The 19,933-nt window shown below is 44.2% G+C and overlaps 1 protein-coding gene across 8 annotated transcripts in view; it reads left to right on the top strand.

Moving 5' to 3' along the window:
* The first annotated feature begins 6,367 nt into the window (after positions 1–6,367).
* Positions 6,368–19,933, top strand: part of LOC119373294 (turripeptide OL55-like) — a 32,519-nt gene continuing 18,953 nt past the window's right edge. The window contains exons 1-8 of one of the 8 annotated variants that reach the window (XM_037643318.2): positions 6,368–6,558; positions 10,645–10,682; positions 11,413–11,494; positions 11,610–11,638; positions 12,526–12,580; positions 13,410–13,453; positions 16,675–16,768; positions 19,287–19,490. In XM_037643318.2, the coding sequence (XP_037499246.1) occupies positions 6,516–6,558; positions 10,645–10,682; positions 11,413–11,494; positions 11,610–11,638; positions 12,526–12,580; positions 13,410–13,453; positions 16,675–16,768; positions 19,287–19,402 (501 nt within the window). In that variant the 5' untranslated portion in view covers positions 6,368–6,515 and the 3' untranslated portion in view covers positions 19,403–19,490. Of the gene's footprint in view, positions 6,559–10,644; positions 10,683–11,412; positions 11,495–11,609; positions 11,639–12,525; positions 12,581–13,409; positions 13,454–16,674; positions 16,769–19,286; positions 19,491–19,933 lie in introns of those variants that run through there. The other 7 variants (XM_049420492.1, XM_049420491.1, XM_049420488.1 and 4 more) reach the window with 7 other exon arrangements.

Raw genomic sequence — 19,933 nt, forward strand, 5'->3', positions numbered from 1 at the left:
GGGATCATAGTTCGTATATTGAATTCTTAGAAAAAAGCGCCTCTGACAGGCCGGCTGAGTTTTGGAAGTATGTACGTAAACGGTCCAGCAAAAGCGGAGAGTCCTTCAGACTACTGGACTCAAATGGGGTAGAAGTGCATGCCGTCGCTGACTGTTTTGCCACGCATTTCTCATCCGTTTATAAGGCCTCAGACTCTAGCACTGATATCAGACAACAGCCCAAGGCGGTTAGCTCATCCAGTGCTTTGTCGCTGGATGAAAATCTTATCTGCGAATGCATTAAGCGCTTAAAACCATCCTTATCATGTGGGCCAGATGGCATCCCCTCCGCCATACTAAAAGCTTATGGTAGTATATTTGTCCCAGTACTAACTACGATATTTAATAACTGCCCGGACACTGCCACATTTCCAAGCATGTGGAAAACTGCTCGTGATTTTCCAGTATTTAAGTCGGGCTCTAAAACAGATGCTTCTAATTATCGCCCGATTTCTGTACTATGTGCCTCATCAAAGATCTTCGAGCTGGCTCTTCACGACATATTGTCTTTTAGTGTGAAAAACTCATTGATTCCTGATCAACATGGTTTTCTCGCTGGCCGCTCAACTACCACAAATCTTGCTAGTTTCATGACGCAGATCTCCACACCTATTTCTCAGAGAGGACAGGTTGACGTAATTTGCTGTGACCTGAGCAAGGCTTTTGACGTAGTCAGCCACACGCTGATTATGGTTAAACTTGCGCACTTTGATGTTGACTTGTCAGTTGTGAATCTCCTGCAGAGCTATCTGCTCAATAGATATTGTTATGTTGCCGTAAATGGCCAAACCTCTTCTTTGTATAAAGTGACTAGTGGGGTCCCTCAAGGGTCGGTATTAGGCCCACTCCTATTTTTAATTTACGTTAATGATGTTTCTTTTGCCATTCGTAATTCTTCTTTCCTCTTGTATGCCGATGACATCAAGATTTTTAAGGAAATTCATTCAGTTAACGACTGTCGCTTGCTGCAGTCAGACTTGCGCTCTTTTTCCGAATGGTGCGACGGTAATAACCTTTCTCTGAATACCTCGAAGACAAAATTCATGTCTATCACTCGCAAAACATCTAGCGTGTCATTTCAATACTCTGTCAATTCTGTGCCGTTATGCAAGGTTTATGAAATCAGTGATCTTGGTGTTGTTGTTGACAGCGCGTTAAACTTTTCTTCTCACGTTAAGCGTGCTGCTATGCGGGGCCTTCGTTCTCTCGGATGTGTTTGTAGAATATCTCGAGAATTCAGGTCTCCCATGGCCCTACGCAAATTATACACGGCAATATGTCTTCCGCAACTTGAGTATGCGTCCGTGATATGGAATGGCATTGCTCAATCCAGCGGTAACACCATTGAGCGAGTCCAGAAATAATTCCCCAGCATATATAACCATCGCTTTGCTAAAAATGACTCTGGATCTCGTTCAAATACTGCTGAGTCATTATCACTGCCATCACTTCACTGCCGACGAAATCGTTCTGATATCTTATTTCTTTACAAGCTAGTCCACGGTATCATACCCTGCCCTGTACTTCTCAATCGTGTTAATTTTCGAATTCCGCGTAAGTTAACCAGAGAGAACAGACCGTTTCATGTAACCGCCTGCTTCTTGCAACACTCTACCGTTCACAGAATACAAAGTCTTTATAATATTAATTTTCTTGATCTTGACGTTTTTCATAGTCCACAATCATTGTTTTTATCCGAGCTTTGCACTGTTTTGACATAGTATGGCACAATGTACAGTCTTCCCTTCTCCGTCTTTCCGCATAGTTGTACAGTCGAAACCCACGATAACGAAATCCCGAGGGAACGAAATTCTCGCCGCAACGAAATATTTTCGGAGCACCGGCGAACGCCCATAGGAGTCAATGCATTTCGTAACTCGCGACTACGAAAGATATTGATACCGCAGTCCCTCATTAACGAAATTATTGAAACAGGAGTGCGCAAATAATCTACTCTCGCTACATTAACTACATCCGGAAACTGCTGAAATGCATTCATGCTACACTTAAATTGTTCAAAACTATCGCTACAGCGCACTTGAGAAGCAGCCGCCATCGTTATTTACAAAAAAACAAAGCTGGCAACAATGATGATGATGATGGCTTGCCGAAACACCTGCTCGTTATCGCGGACTACGTAGCCAAATCCACATTCCTCATGGAGTTTCGTTCGTTGGCTTTGCTCTGTGCTTGGCTTTGTCGGCTTTGCGCGTACATGGTCGCATGTGTGGAGCCATTTGTGGAGCGTTTGCTTGGTCGCTTGGTGCAGCGTGAACTGTGTGTTGCGATTGCTTCGTCCTATTTCGCTGCCTGCGAAGATGCCGCCTCCAACGAAAAAGCGGAAGTTCATCACGCTGGAAGATAAGGCTGCAATCATCAGTGAGGTGGAAAAGGGCAGGAAAAAAATGGTCATCGCCGAAGAATTCGGCGTTGTGTGCAGCTCGCTGTCCACGATTCTGCGTTGATCCCCGCTGATCCAGCGGAGCCGGAAGAAGGTTCGCCTGTAGGCGCACTTGATGACGGTACTGGTGACAGCGCAGTGCCGCCGTCACTGACCAATGCATGGGGCGAACTTTGTACCGTTGCAAACGAGATTCCCGATCGACAGGCATGAAATTGCTGCATGGTAAGGCCCGCAAAAGACAAATCTACTGACTTTTGGAAATAAAATATGTTTTTTGTAAGTTCCATGTCTTTTCTGCCGCATTCTCGCGCCAAGGAAATTCCCGCAAGAGCGAAATTCTGTGCTTTCCCCGCCGATTTTGTTATTGCGGGTTTCAACTGTATATGTGCAACTAATTTTTTTTATTGCCCTTCAATATTTCTCATATTGTCTTATTTTACTCCTCCCCTTTTGTGTTCATTTCTCTTTGTCTACGTGTTTTTGCTCTTTTAATTTCTGAAGACTGTCTGTATTGTATTGTCTATTTTTATTGTTTTTTTCTGCATGCGCCTGCACAAAGACCTCACGGTTGTTCCTGGGTACGTTAAATAAATAAATAAATAATTGATTGATTGATTGATTGATTGATTGATTGATTGATTGATTGATTGATTGATTGATTGATTGATTGATTGATTGATTGATTGATTACAAGAATCTCGCGGTATGACAGTTCACATGCACAAATGTAATGCATAAGAGTTGACGAGTAGATAAAGATGTCAACTCTCGTGCATTTTGTCGCTGTTATTTAACGGACATCGGTGATCAGGGACCACATTCCCAAAGCCTTTACCTTTATAATTAGGTGTTCCTGGCAATTGTCCGAAAAAAATTCATAATGATATGTCAACCATTGGGATTTTCTTGTACATCATCATATGACTTGTTTAGGGCTAAAAACTTTATTTTGAAGGCTGGCCCAGTTCTTCACTCATTTTTCGCACTGCAAAGAGTTGCGTACAGTATGCGCTCGTGCACCTATAAAAGGAATTTGCAGAGCGTGCGCAAACTGAACGCCATACACGTGCGTATCCCTGTTTGTTATTTTTTCGCTTTATCGTTTGAGGAAGCAAAATTGAAGAGCTCAAAGGAATATTAACAATAAAAAAGGCTGCTTGTCTTAGCTATCACTGCTTTAAAGCTTTGCTTTCCGGCCTTCCCGTTTTGGCCAAAACAGCGAGTTCGTTGGCACGCGTCGTTGAATAGGCTACGCTAGAAAAGTATAAAACACAACTACAGAAGTGGGCGATACGAACGCTCACCCAAACTGAATAGATTTCCTGGTAAAAATACAGGCCATATGTTTTGGCGCACAGGAAATGCAGAAGCCAAAACATATGGCGAGTTGCATGTTACTATATATACCAAAAAGTAACTGCGCTGAGAATCGTTTGCTAATAATATGACTTCGTGCCACCGCCACGTGCATTAAAACTCATATTGCATTTATTTCTCTACGTAAATACAGCGCAATTTCAATACGGTTTTGGAATGACTATGAGTAGAATTTCCCTCTTACAAAAAAAAAACAAAAAAAAAAAACGCCGCGGTGGTCTAGTGGTTATGCTGCTCGACTGCTGACCCGAAGGCTGCGGGACTGAATCCCGGCAGCGGCGGCTGCGTTTCGATTGAGGCAGAATGCTAGAGGCCCGAGTGCTTAGATTTAGGTGCACGTTAAAACCCCCAGCTGGTCAAAATTTCCGGAGCCCTCCCCTGCGGCGTCTCTCACAAGCTTATCGTGGTGTTGGGACGTAAAACCCGAATAATTATTATACATTAAAGAAAAAAAAGCTCTGGAAGAGAAACACTATTCGGAAAAACGTACAATACGAATTGACTAAAAAATGGCGCAATTTCGCTTGATAACTCGAACGTTTGCACCGGAAATTGTATGAATCGTTCACGTGTTAACAATGTTTCACCGCACTTAGGAAGATTGCATAAAACTTTCAGCAGAACTCTATCACAGTCGTTTAATCACATTATTGGCCATAAGTTGCGGGAAGAATGGCAAGGCTTTGATTTGCACCGCTGTCTTAACAGAGAGGGCGAAAAACACCGGTGAAGCGTCTTGTGAATACCCAACTTGACATAAAAATCGACATGGTAAATAAGAGTTAAACGCAACACTGTTTTGTCACCAGATAATTGTTTATGTAATATAAAAGTTCGTTTAATAATTTAAAATAAACTTACCAGAAACAAATAAACATTGTTTTCGGATCTTCACAGATGCCAATACGTGATTTCCTTGCTGTTTTACATATCTTTTCTGAGTGGGGGAAGACCTGTTGTGTATATCAAACATCCAGGCTGCTGAATGAACACAAGTTAACACGGACGAAAAAAACGGGCGAGTTTGTGTGAGTTGATGGCTGGAACAGCCTTACTTGACTCGGGCTTCAAAGCAAGGGTCGCGTGGCTGTGACTTTCAAACTGAAGTTTACTTCGTCACGCCAAGGATTTGAGACCACGTAACTAGTGTTCTCTATGAACTGCTTCTTTTCCTGAGTGACCTTCTTATTGAAAGTCAGCGGCGCGTGTTATATCGTCTTTACCTAAACCCATGTCAATTCGCGCGGTCCCAGCCATGCCGTGAAGATGCCAACCTACCACGTCATGTTAGAGCTTCTTAGGTGTTTAGGCACAAATGGTTTCGACCAGAATGAACACGAGTGGATGATTATTTTATTAAGCGTGGCCTCATGTTTAATGTACCTATTGTACATCTCTTCTAGTGCAGTTTTTCTCTTCTATTGTACATCTAATTGTACATGTTATTGCCGTGTTGGTTGCTGTCCTGCTCGAGTTTGTAATGGGTCCGCGAATGACTTGGAAAATGGCTTGGGAGCAATCTCGTGTCTGAGCTCTTTTTGGGCTTTAATCAAAACAACCACAAACGTGATAAGCTTGCTAAAAAAGACGAGGAGAGAGGGTAAGGCCGCATAATGCAAATATGTATAGAATAGTACTTGCCCTTATATGTGCGGTCAGCGTTTCTTATTTAGAACGTTTGTTCCTCTCGGCTCGCAAAGTGGTGCCCTTTAATACTGATGTGAACAAATCTGGTCATGCGAAGGCAAAGCGAAATCGCGACGCTAAGTTATCGCATGAACATAAGAAAAAAAATTATTTTTGCAAATACAAGCCAGCGTACAAGATTGAATACCAACATGAAAAGTCACAAAAAAATAACTTTGACCTTCCCTGCAATGAATTAAATTGGTGTATGACGACTGGCTTAACGCTCACGCGTTAACCATACGTCACGTGATCCACGACGCGGATACTGAAATGTCAGGCTTTTGCGAAGCATTGCCGAACGAAAAAAATGCAAAATGACATAGAGGCATGGGTACACTAAGTCATTGATAGTGCAAAAAGGATGGCGCTAAATAATCGTTCAAATCTAGGTATTCTTTAATTTAAAATCTACCTCAAGTTACATGTCTAAGCAAAAAATATTTTTATAAAGCGTAAGTAAGAAACGCCTCGAAGACACAAGCACAGACAAACATATCTAACAAACTAAAGCATGCAAAGAGCAAGGGGCAACTCTTCATCAACGATAACCAGACGCAAAAACAGACACACGCGACTAGGACCAGTCTGTTGCACTCACGTGCCGTCCAGTCGTCCACTACTCGCCTAAAACGTAAAACCACCTCTTGTAGCTGCCGATCTTGCCAGTTCCTACCTCGCCGGTGCGCCGATAAGAGAGCACGTGGCCTCGCTGCGACACGAACACACATACACACATACACGCACATGTGCTTTCGCAGGCACACACATACACACGTACGCACGCACATGCAAGGAAAAGAAAACTCGGGCGGTTCATTTGCAGCAATGGCCAGAAAGTGTCGCTGCTGTTGGCTCCGCGAACCGTGCGGCAGCTTGCGGCTCTTTACGCAAGCTACTATATAAACAGCGTGTCACGTCTTCCGCCCCTGACTAGTTGTCAATATTCTGGCGTGTGCGTGACGAGGACACCGGAACGAGTGTTTTACCGAAGCAGTCGAGCAGAGCGATGGGATCAATTCACTTGATGCTGGCTGCGCTGGCCGTCCTCGGTAAGCGAACTCAATAACAATAATATTTGGGGTTTTATGCGCCAAAACCACGACATGATTTTGAGACATGCCATAGTGGAGTGCTCAGGAATTTCGACCATCTGCTGTTCTTTAACGTGCATTGATGTCGCACGGGACACGGACCTCTACCATTTCGCGGTAAGAGAACTCGAACACGCGTTGTTACCTTCAGGAGACTAAGATGGCTCGACGAGGAGCTGACTGATGTCGCACAGGTTAAAGCATTCATATGCCCTTAACAATACTACCACTACTAATTAAAATAATATTAACACCAGGAGCTCTACGTGCCAATACTGTGATAGGATTTGAGGAACGCGTATTGCAGGACCGCGGAACAATTTCGACCACATACCCGTCCTTAACGGGCCCCTAAATCTAAGCACACAGGTGTTCTTTGCGTTTCGCCCCCATCGAAAGGCGGCTGGTAATCGAACCCTAGGAATCGAACCCACGCCTTCGAGCTTAGTAGCGCGACAACTTATCTCTGAAATTACGCACTGTCCACGCGGAGCAACTTGTAAGGCGCCGTCATTGTGGAATAGCCATGCATGTATGTTTTTTTTCTTGCCATATTTTGACAATGAGAACATTAACTGGCTTCATACCCTTTTCTGTGCACACTGTTACTAGAAAAGAAGGTGCAAAGTCTATTCTTGACAGATTCCATCTTAAATCAGAAGTTATAGTATTGGCATGAATCGCATTGCTTTCCGAGCCCTTGCTCGAACACGCAAGAATCCTGCTATTATCGAACTGCGCATGCGCGTTTAGCCTTTCTTCTGCATGCAAGTCTTCTTTTGTTTTTCTTTGTTTTGTTTTTTTCTGCGCAAAGGTCAAAACATTGCCGACGTTTCAGTGTTAACCTGCTAGTACTACTTTTCGGCATCGCATGTTAAGGACGCTTTCGGTACTGCGTTCCATTGTGACACATTCTTTCTTTGCTTGAATAGGTTTCCGTATGCTTGTTAATGCTTGATTTTGTTTTCCTGCTTAATTGTCTAACGGAAGACAATTTCAGAATAGCCCACTTGACATGTATAGACTACAGTCCTATTTTTTACACCTCAATATAAAAAGGGCACGCCTGTAATGTCATGACGCTCGCGTTGCATAACATTGAATAAGATTACGCATCGTATAAAAGGAAGGCAAATTTACTCATCACATTTATTTCACAGCTTTTTCTACTGCTTGACCATATAGTTGCGCTGGATATAGATTTCAAGGATTTTGGATCAGCGTAACTTTTAGACATCACAATCTTTTTCGCTAAAGAAGCTTCGTTGTATATAGTTATACACACAAATTAAAGTTCACACCATAACTGCCAATCTTTAACATTTCTCTGCTTATTTTACTGATGACTTCCAGTGGCCTCCTGTAATTGCAGAATCAGGGACGAAATTAGCTCGAAACCGTGCCCACGGCACCTTTCGGCAATTTTCCTTGAAAACCCACATTTCTGCCTCGGGGCAGTTTTGCGTACTGCACTTTTAGGTATTTTGGGAACTTCACTGGAACATCATTGTGTTCCCCTGAAGATATTAAATGGTTATATTTATCGATAAAAATTTTAAATGTGCCATCGCAGCCTTGAAAAAATGAGTGTCCGGCGAAGCTCTGAAAAGTACCACGAAGCTCTGGAATACCCTTCAGCGGTTAACTGCTGAGGGGTTATGCAATGCTTTATTGCTTTAAAAAAAATGGTGCTGACGATCACTTTGTGGTTGCTTTTACCCCGTGGTGAGTTTTGCGACCACTTTCGCTACATTTGTGGCGAAGGCCAAATTCAAGCACGACTTATAGCGCGTAGTTCGTTAATTATGGTTGCAGCATTCAGGTCCAAAGTGTTTCCTGTTAAGCGACAGGAGCCAGTCCTTCTTGACGGGTTTAGCAATGTCGGCATTAAAGTGTCCGACGATAGTCACTGGTGTTTTCATGTATAAGTGCCTTCTTTTGTACTACATGAAAGGCAACCGCCGCGATGGTCTAGTGGTTATGGTGCTCGAATGTTGACCCGAAGGTCGTGGGATCGATACCCGGCCGCGGCGGCTGATTTTCGATGGAGGCGAAAATGCTTGAGACCCATGTACGTAGATTTAAATACATGTTAAAGAGCACCAGGTGGTCGAAATTTTCGAAGCCCTCCACCACGGCATCCCTCGTAATCATATCGTGGTTTGGGACGTTAAACCCCAACAATTATTATTGTATATGGAAGGCTACAGTGACGTCACTCTCCGTGTCACAACCTGCTGTCGCTGCGATAGCATGCACAACAGCAATCTTTACAGGGAAATATTAGCGGGGAATGCTATTTATTGTTCTCATTCTTCGTAATACGTTAAAGCTCGCAGGACAAGACATCGCACGAGAGCCGGGCCCATAAACCTTAAAGCTCGCAGGCACGAGGGCTGGGCCCGTAAACCTTAAAGCTCGCAGGACAAGACATTGCACGAGGGCTGGGCCCATAAAGAGAAAGGGCGGGTCAGAACAGCTGATGGGACTCGTCAATGGTCTTCCATAGCAGCCTTGAAGCGCGAAATGTTGGTGGTGAGGGTGATGCCAGACGGAAGGACATTACAATATCGGCCTGTGTGATGAAAGGAGGAGCGTCGACATGTACGGACATGTATGGTAATTACGCAGCACTTGGATGAGTATGGCGGGTGAAACGATGAGCTAGGACGATTTGATTCTCCGTGGTGCAAAGAATGAAAGAACCTAAAAGATAACTGTATTCGCGCACTTTGTCGGCAGAGGTGAGCGAGGAAAAACACAGCCGACATTTTAAAGCTGAGGCTTGCGTCATCGGAGCGGTCAGAAAGAGTGAACCTGACAGCTGGGTTCGGGACTGATTCAAGAGACTTAATCATGTTAAGTTGCCAGTTGCCATAAATGGCACTGGCATATTTTAGTTTAGACCGGTTTAGGGTTTTATATGTAAGCGGTGGTCGCATTTCTATGGAAGAGAAATGCTAGAGACTCGAGTACTGTGCGATGTCAGTGCACGTTAAAGAAAACCAAATTGTCGAAATTTCCGGAGCCCTCCACTACGGCATCCCTCAAAATAATATCGTGGCTTTGGCCAGTAAAACGACGGGAATTATTGTTGGCTTTGTATATGAAGGCAGTTTGACTGAGGGAGGCACTGAAGACAAGTTACGGCGTAGATAACATAGTAAGTCGTTGCAGGAATCAGATAACTGATTTATACGATGGGTTCCAGATATACCATTTGATATATGCACTCCAATGTATTAACGGTACACGCTTATTGTGCCTTATCAATTATGCGGTTTCGATGCTTCCTTTGTGCTTCATCATTGAAATGAATGCTCCGCAATATATTGTAAGCGTGATGCACAAGAAATGCATTTACTTTTCGGTTCAGTTTCTAAAGGTTTTCTTTTGTGCTTCTTTAGGACAACGCTGCGAGAAATGCTCACCACCTAGTGGCTAAAGGCTTCACCGTAAAAACAACACCAAAGAGAGAGAGAGAGAGAGAGAGATAGACTGTTAGCGTCTTTAGTGGCATCAACTACTCCTCACAACGGCTTCTGCACACTTTTCAAGCTAAGCAGAGTTGGCCATTACTGAAAGCGTGCTGCCTGACTTCTGTTACATACTCTGAAAGCTGATTAATTTGCTTTAACAGTTAAGCTAATGGTGACTGCCGAGTGCGGCGCGTTCTTTGGTCAGTGCTAATTTTTTATAACCATGGACCCGCAATCTTTCTCTCCCCCCTCCCCCCACCCCCACATTCTTATACAACCTGATTTCTCGGGTATATGCCAGTACCACATGTATACATGAATTAACAGGAATCCTTCTCTGAATAGCACAATCACTCGTTTCGTGAATGCTTTTACGTAGCTAACCCCTGCAACACAAGAATGTTGCGCTGCTGAGTCCCATAGCTTCACAGAGCGTTACAAACAAGTCTCGCTTGAAATAACAATGATGGGTGACCACTTATTTAACAAAGCGCGTTAGGTGTGTTGTATCTGTAATGCATGTAAGTGTCGCTCGCATTCTGTACGTTCGAACATTTCTTTCCAGGATACGGCATGGCTGTGTCAGCGGCTACCTGCCAGTCGGTGAGTACGTTTACTTAATGACACTTCCTTGTTAACACAGGGGTCCGCAGATTTCTTCATTAGGGGGTGGGGGCAGGGGGGGGGGCAATGTTTCACTGCATCGCCCTCCCCCCTCCTCCCCCAATTGGCCTAATCCGAAAAAAAAAAGCTTCGCAATGGAAAAATGAAAATGAGGTGATGTCGTGCTGCTCACAATAGCCTGCCTTTGGTCCTCTGCTTCAGGGGGGCTAAAAGTGGGAAGCAATTACACTTGCAACATCAGGGGTTCTCGGCCACCATTATTGTTAAAATCCTGCATGGCCATAACTGTGCACAGTAAACAATGAAAAAACTGGATCGACTGAGTTAAAATGTGAGCCAGACTTGGCGCCTCTTATAGGTGAGGAAAGGGGGGTCACAGCCTCGCCCCTTTATGCTTATGCTTGTTAACGCTTATGTTAACGCTTATGCTTGTTAACGTAGCAATTACGGAGCGATAATTCCACATCATCTTTTCTCTCTACGACTGAAGCATGAGCATTCCCGGGAGAATTTTCCACACAGTGAAGTTTCGTAGTAATTGCAAAAAAATAAATAAAAAATAAACAAATAATGCCTTACTCCCAATAACTATTCTCGCATCTTCGCCACACAATCAACCGTTTTCACGCATAACCTTTGTATGCATCGTCTTTCTTTTTTTTCTGAATGTTCGTTGTTCACGTCATTTTGGATTGAATACCGCACGCAGGATGCCGATTGTTCAGGGGGCCAGCGCTGCGTTTTACACTCCAACTACTCGAACAGAGCAAACTGTGAAACCGATCATCGCTGTAAGTAAACCTTTAAGACAAAAAAATTTTTCATTGGAGGGTTTACTACGCGAGGTTGGACTTCTCGAATTGCGGTCGTTGCATCCGTAATTATCACGTTCTGCCTCGTTTGCAGGCATCTCTGTTTCTTCAGCCTCGTGCTCGGTGAGTTATATCCTGTGCATTGAAGACTGCATAAGGCAACCGTTCCTTAATTCTCTGCGAACTTCCCGAAACTGTTTCACTATTACCGTTGTTTTTTGTAAGTATTTTCTTTCTTCTTGTAAGCTTAGTATCACCTGTATTTGATTTCCAGCACTGTCTGGTACACTCCAAGAAAAAGAAAAAAAAAAGGGGGCATGTGCTACTATTTTCGGCAAGTCCTGACTAGCCACTTGTATGACTATTTAAAGAGGCACATGAGCTCTTTTGAGCCCCATGACTCCCAGAGGAGAGCATAATGATCTCGTAAGAGTTCACGTGTCTAAAGAAAGTCTCCTCAAGCCAGGATTTTTTTCTATTGTCAGGGTGTAGAAGCAACCCCCCTCCCTTCCCCCCATCCTCACACATTTCCTCCTTCGGGGTCACCTTTGCTGAGTTTTCTTTCATGAATTTGTTTGAGTGCCAAATGGTTGTGCTGTTAGCTGTGTAAAATTGTAGAACTTATGCAACGTAACAAAATATTTTGGGCCTAGTTTCAAGCCATGTCCCATACATATTTAGCCTTATTTAGATGAATATCTGACAATCTACAGTACCACTCAATACCTACTTTCTCTCTACTCATAGTCAATGTAACCGTCGATATATAAGATAACAGCTATTCTTCTTGAAGATATTTGACGTCCCTGTGGTAAGCATCGTACTTTCTTTCTTCTTGTTCTCGGTGGAGGCGAAAATGCTAGAGGCCAGTGTGCTTCGATTTAGGTGCACGTGAAGGAACCCCAGGTGGTCGAAATTTCCGGAGCCCTCCACTACGGCGTCTCTGATAACCATATCGTGGTTTAGGACGTACAACCCCAGCAATTATTTATCTTTCTTCTTGTTCTCAGTGTTACCCTGGCTTCGAATGCCGACTGAAGGATTGCCCCTCATCACCCTACGAGTGTGAGTATCGTCTGTCGTTTCTATTTATCGGCCTTACACAGCTGGTGCAAAGCGCTGGTTAACTGAGCTCCGGCATGAACCCTTTGACACGCTATGTACACAATTGTGTACACCACTTGTTCTTTCTTTTTGTATAAACTAGGGGCTAAGGAAGAGCGAGATATATCGAGATTTGGATGAAATGAAACTCCTGCATAATATATTTGCCTTCATTTAATTTCATTTTGGAGTCTACTGTTGCATATGATCACTTTGTTGAAGGCACTACCACGTTCGACGAGTCGGTCGACATGTCGCTTTCTGCCAGATATGTGAAAAGTACAATTTTTCTTTGCTGAAAATGAACATACCACAAGTGAACTTCCACTATATTTCCAGCCTGAGGTTTCGTTCTACTTATGCCAAAACAGAGCATCAATGACTACAGGATAAATGTATATTTAATTACAACTTAATTACGATTAGTTATTATAACGCCCATAAATTAAAATATTACGACATTATCTCTTGTTGCAATAGACTATTGAGTGCCACGAAATAAAGTTGCATCGATTTGACACATTTACAGACGGTTATTCGTAGTTGGCGTCTGAAAGGGTTAAGTTGTCAGCTGCAGTGTCTATAGGCACTCATAGTGACAACTTAATCATAGGCTCAACCACAATTCTTGCAGTATTATTGCGTTTTGCACCACTTCGTAATACATCCGACTATTGATATGCCGGAACTATAAACTGCAATTTTTTATCAGTCTTTGATTCTGTACACTGTTATGAATCAAAACTGGACCACTGGCGAGTGCAGTTACTTATATTTCATGCTTCCGCAGGTCTTGTCCTGGAGCGCCAGAATACCAGATGCGGTGGAAATAACGTACGTAAACGGCTTTTTGTTACACCGCATTTATTAGTGAATCTTTCGCCTCCGAAGCTACAGACCAACTTAGTTTGTTCTCACACCCAAGCCTACAGCGAGCGTATATGTCACACATTCCTTTATGAATTTGCTTACGTCTACTCGAAGTCGAAAGCCGTATTGTTTTTTTTTCCAGCTCAATCGATTGTATTGATACGTTATCCGACCTTAGAAACCTTCGTGAGCCAGCTCCTAACGCATTTATGCACATTGGTCTCTGGCACCGTTTCATCCACTTCGCTAGACCGCTATCGGAGCCATATTACATCTTATCAGTATTTGTCATCATTGTCCACTTTGATACATACCGATCTGATGCTGCGGAGGTCGACGGCTTGATACCCTACACGCTCGGAAGGTTCAAGGTCCCATGCCATATACGTATAGAGGGATCGGGGTCCGAGTCATTGTACGCTTCGCAGGGAGAGGGTTCGTGCTCCATCACACTCGAGTCGATTTTGACATACAAGGTGCCCAAGAAAACATGGACCAAGATTAAAAAAAAAGCTCTAAAAAATTGAGCAGCCTTTTCCTTATCGGGAAAATGGGGGCAAGCGAAGCTTGGCGTGTGCGTTCCTGAGTTACTTCATTTCTTTCGATCACATTGCTCAATGCTCCCTCCTAAGTTTTTCCTTCCTCTGTGCCGGGAATTGGACACTCATTCGCGGCATCCACGTGCTTAGCAGCACCACTAGTGATGCAGAACTATCGGTAAATTGACTATCGATAGTATCGATAGTTTCTTTGAAACTATCGATAGTGTAAACAAACTATCGATAGTACTACTATCGATAAACTATCGATAGTCGAATCGGTGGTACCATCGGTAATATTACTAGCGATGCTACTGCCACGCGTGTTTATTGCTTTGTTTTGAAATATTCGGGTTTCACCCACAGACTGTTAGCTGTGTTTGACGCAGACCGCGCCGCAATGTTTGAGAAGCTTCGCGATTGTTTGACATTTTAAGATTACGCGCCGGACGCGAATATTCAAGTTTATTCGAGAGCTTACGCCAGCACCAGCGATAACGCTGGAAGGTTTGATGACTGATGTATAAGAGACGACGCGTTCCACTGGTTATCAGATTACTCGACGGCCGGCGACTGTTCTCGCCGCAATCAGTGCGCAGCGTGTATCGCTTGTATTCTGAGTATTGATTTCCTGGGCACAAGTTCGACCAAAAAAAAAAGAGCTTCGTATTTCCCAGTCTTGCTGCAGAATTCTTCACTGTCACAACCACGTGACAAACTATCCATAGTGGTGCGAATAACGATGGTGTTGCTGGCTGGCCAAATTGCCAAAATATTCGCGATAGCCTACTATCAGCTTCGCTTAATTTATGAGGAAATTTTTATAGAGAGAAATTATTTGCGCAGTGAAAATGGCGGCATATGTCCATTAATAAATTAATATTTAAAAGCAACCAGTTACATCTTACAGTTAACAAACTTAGTTCTTGATAATTTTTTTTATATTGAAATCATCAAATGCAATATAAAACTCAAACCGCGCAGTTCTACCTCATGTAACGGCTTCCTTTCCGCTACAGCCTGCTCCTCCGGCTCCACTATGTAAACACGCGCGCGGGGAACCAAATTTGCTAGATGCGAAGCAGCTTTTGCTCGGGGCTGTGTCCGTAGGTACGTAGTTCCATTGGCGACAGTCCGCTTTGTACCACCTAGCATAGCCATCTGAGCGTGCGCTTGCCCCAAGGAGAAGTCTTCCTCCTCTTGTTCTTCGACCGCCTTGACGATGATACGTGCAGAGCACTTTAGGGGCCCGGGTTGCCGTATGCTGTCCTAGCTTGGCGTAACGCAGACAAAACCATGTGTGCTGGCACGCGCTAGCGCGTTCGGGCCTGTGTAAGGGGCTATGTAAGACGTTGTGGCCTCTCCCCTTTACACTCTCTCAGCAATCATGTGATGGCGTCGGGGAACGAGATTCTGCGATGAATCCGCATGGCGTACTTCAACAAGAGTTCGGGAGGAGTAACAGCAACAGCAACAACAGTGATTTCATGGTGTGCTCCACTTGCAAGGACGCGTTAACATCGGGCAAGGTGCCCGTGATGAACGGAACTTTAAGTCGACCCATGCGCTGCTTCGCATCCCCACATGGTTCCCTTTAGTGGGAGATGATGTAATTTTTTTCTGCAATGAGTTCGCGCTGTTGATTTTAAACTATCGATAGTACTTACTATCGATAGCACTATCGATAGTATCTTTAACTATCGATAGTTCGATAGTGACTCAACTATCGATACTATCGATAGTACCATCGATAGTTCTGCATCACTAAGCGCCACACTTCTGTTGCTACAGGCAACAACGACGGTCATGCGTTCGTATCGAGGCAATAGTGATATGCGGCAAAGCGTAATGACAAGCGACCTCGATAAAAGATCACATTTGTCGATAACAGCTGCACGTTAAAGAATCCCAGGTGGTCCCGTGGGGTTCTTTAACGTTGAAGAACCATAACGCCACCCGTAGCCCAGGCGGCGAGCGTGGCGCTGGCTAATACTCCCAGGTATTAAGCACACATAAATACCCCACAGAAAAGCGCACTGGGGAGCACCTTCTGTCGTAGCTAAAATGGTAGAGCATCCGAAGCGCAATTCGAAGGTTGTGGGTTCGGATCCCACCGATGGCAAGGGTAATCTTCCGTCCACTTTTATTTCTTTCAGTGTAAGTGAGAATTATTACAGTAAAGTTAGGAAACCACAAATATAATGTCCCCTACGCTTTCCTTGGCTTAATTGTCTCTCGGTTTCATTAGTTGTGTATAATACAGAAAACAAACCCCTCGGACGATTCCCCCTACTTTCGTACTCGATGAACTGTTTCACTAGTCTACTGCACACGCGATACCGCTTTGGTGTTGCCTGTTGTGTTTTGTTCTCTTGTTTCATTCTGGCTTTCCAAGCGCTATAAGAGTGGTCGTTTTCGTATTGCTGGAAGCAATACCAAAGTTGAGCACCTAAGGCAACATTATTCCGTATTGTTGATGGAACGTGATCAGAATGTGGCGTAATCAACGGGACTGGTTGGTATACACGTAAAGTGAAGATATATGACTGGTGTCATGGGAGAAAAATCTAGGCTCACATTATTTGTTTCATTCTTTTAAATTATTCTATCATTATTCGCTGCTTGCCTTGCCTTTCAATAATGCAGGGTCCGCAGTGTGGCACGAACCAGGTGTGCGGATACCAGAAGACCGGACTGGTTTGTTTCAAGTGCCCCTGTTACGGTACAGAACGCGCCGTGTGTAAGTATATCTTGGTTATTTCATAACTGATCACGTAGCGCAAAATTTGACACAGGACAAGAGAGGGGGACGAAGACAAGCGCTTACTTCCAACAAGGTTTATTTCGAGGAGCGTACAGATATATACACTCGAAATGCGAAAAACAAACAAATCATTCAAGAAGCTCACAATTGCCATGCGCGAAAATCTTACATTCTCAGGAAAGACAATTCTTTCCTGAGAATGTAAGATTTTCGCGCATGGCAATTGTGAGCTTCTTGAATGATTTGTTTGTTTTTCGCATTTCGAGTGTATATATCTGTACGCTCCTCGAAATAAACCTTGTTGGAAGTAAGCGCTTGTCTTCGTCCCCCTCTCTTGTCCTGTGTCAAATTTTGCGCTACGCGATCAGTTATGCATTACCAACATACCCAACTTCATACTCTTGGTTATTTGTGGTACCAACATTCATTGTTAACCCTTTCAGGCGCCACCTATGAAGAACTGTCTGTAAATGCGTGAAATCGATACATGATTTCAAGGCACTCGATATTCTGTTGCAGCAAAAATAGTGTGATATTACTTTAATTTATGTGTGTTATAGTATTATTCCCAATTACATGTTAAATAAATATATATTTATTCTGAAGTAATTCATGCCTTGTTTTTGTATAAATAAAATCAAATCGTAGGCTAGAAATAGAGTGCGAATTCGTTTTCGGTTATGCCAGTTTTGAGTAAAAAAAAAATGATACTTTAGACGTGGCTCGCGGAAAGCGGTACGTCGAACGACTCGTCGAACATGACAGTGCCTTATGCAAAGTGGTCATATGCAACAATACACTGCAAAATGAAGGTAAATGAAAACAAATTAGTTATGGAGGAGGTTCAATTCATCCAAAGCTCAATTCACCTGGCTCTTAGCCACTAGTCGATACAACTAACAAAAACAAGTGGTGTACACAATTGTGTACATGCGCCTCAAAGGGTTAACACGAGTTAAAGTGAACTCGAGAATTCAATGAAGCGTCATGGCGCTCCCGCGTTTGTACACCGCCGTCCTGTTTAACTTTTCTTCATCGCGCGAATATACAGCGCGCGTTTGTTAGGTCGAAACTAATATGCCCACTGTAAATGCATTTAGCCGTATGTATGCATGCAGTCTCGTAGAACCAATTAATTCAGTGCGAATGACTCTTTTTCTGCATGACTGCTGCGCCGTGCTATTTACTGGCTGGGATGCTGTGGACAGGCATGTGAAACTGTAAGAAACGATCACTTAAACAGCTTGTGCGTTCACTGCGAACTTTTCACGTGCTTCGTATCTTGAACCCCAAGCATATTAATCGTAGTTGAGCAGAAGCTGCTAGTTTCCTTTGGGCATAGTGGTCACACTGGGCCTTCGAAGAGCAGCACCACTAGTGGGGTGCGCGCCTCCGCGATGCTTCAAGCTTTCCTCTTGGAATACGCCGCCCTCCAGTAGCCGCTGTGCTCCCGATTAGTCAGTTCTTGTATACTTCAGCGTTTACGTTGCATCGTAATATAAAGAAGACTTCATCCTACTCGACTGACTGTTACCAACAGCGTAGATGTACTACGAGGGCCATGATAACATCTTACACTGACCGTCGTGTAAAATTTTTGAAATGTTATGACCTAGCGTTCTAGCGAACCTTCATATTTGGAAGCCTAACTTAGTTTTTCGAGAAATGGTTGTTCGGATTTGGATTTCGGTGGAGATGTGGTAGTACGCAAAAACCCGGCGCCGGAACATACAGAAATGTGGGCCTCGAAGGAGCGCCGCTAGTATGCGCATTTGTATGCGCCGGTTTTCAATAATTGATGCCCTGTAGACCGTGGGCTTGTCGGCGGTCAGCCGTTTCTGATACAGCAATCTGATCTTTGTCGAGGTGACCTGTGGTTTCGCGTTGCCGCATTTCATCGTTGCCTGGATATGAATGCACGACCTCGCGTTCCGGCGCCGGAATAGGAGCCATTTGGAGCGATGTTAACTGCGTAGGCGCGCCCTAACGCCACGTCCCTAACAAATCACAGCCGTTTAGCTTCCGCCGGGTAGGGAAAGGGTATCGCGCGCGCTGCGCCTACTTCGTTCAGTTCAATATAGGAAGACTAACCTTCGATCGCCTCTCCTGAAGGGCTGCTGAATTTTCTTTTTTTTTTTTTGCGCCGCCATCATCGACGAAAGATGGGACGAGACAGAGTTTAATCTCCTCTTCTCCCCACCTCGCCCGAAGGAAACTGCTGGACTAATCTTAAATCAAGTTTATTCATTGATTCTGCCGCTTGACTTTCGCCAAGGGGGTAGCCAGAAAATTTTTTCGGGGGGGGGGGGGGGGTCAACCATACATTATGTATGTTCGTGCGTGCGTTTGTATGTGTGCGTGTATATATGCCCAAGCAAAATTGAAAAATTCCGCCCCCCCCCCTGGCTACGCTCCTGACTTTCGCCATCTTTAAGGTGTCAAATAAGCGTTGCGATATCTTCTGTTATAAACTCCGATATTTCTCATGGTGCAGGCGTGGAGAAGCAGCCGGGCGTCGAGTGTGGCCCGAACAGCATCGCCCAGGTGAACCGCGACAACAGCTACGTGTGCAAGGGCTGCGCCTCCGCCACTTCTGTGCTCACTGATTAGCGGAAACAGTGACGGCGGAAACAGTAACTCGCCAGTTGTCCTCATTTGAACGAGAAATGACGACATGCGTCCGCGCCTTGGCTGTCTCGACAAGTGCCACTCAAATAAATGAACTCCGCGGTATGTTGTACATGCTCAGGGTTGTCCTTGCGCTCTTGTTCTTCCTTCCGGAGTCAAAAGTAGCAGCGCAAACACACAAGACGCCACACAAAGAAAAGACGCGACATACACGCAAGCGCAAACTACCAAGTGCGGTATTACTACATATCTCAATGCATATATACGCCCAAGGCCGCCTTACCATGCATGCGTGCACAATACTACTAAACAAAAGCGAAACAATGACGAAATCGGTTTATTAGATACGCGAAGACCAGAATTCGCATTCAGATGAGTGCAGGGACAAAGAAGTATCACTGATACATAGTCGAGCTCTTTTCATTATGTGGTAAGCTTCTAAGGCCAGTCGCGCATGCTCATTCTTGCTTTTGCCTAGGATCGACGTCCCTTCAAATCGTGCCTCATAATGGC

This window comes from Rhipicephalus sanguineus, chromosome 11 (genome assembly GCF_013339695.2).
Source record: "Rhipicephalus sanguineus isolate Rsan-2018 chromosome 11, BIME_Rsan_1.4, whole genome shotgun sequence".
Classification (NCBI taxonomy): Eukaryota; Metazoa; Arthropoda; class Arachnida; order Ixodida; family Ixodidae; genus Rhipicephalus; species Rhipicephalus sanguineus.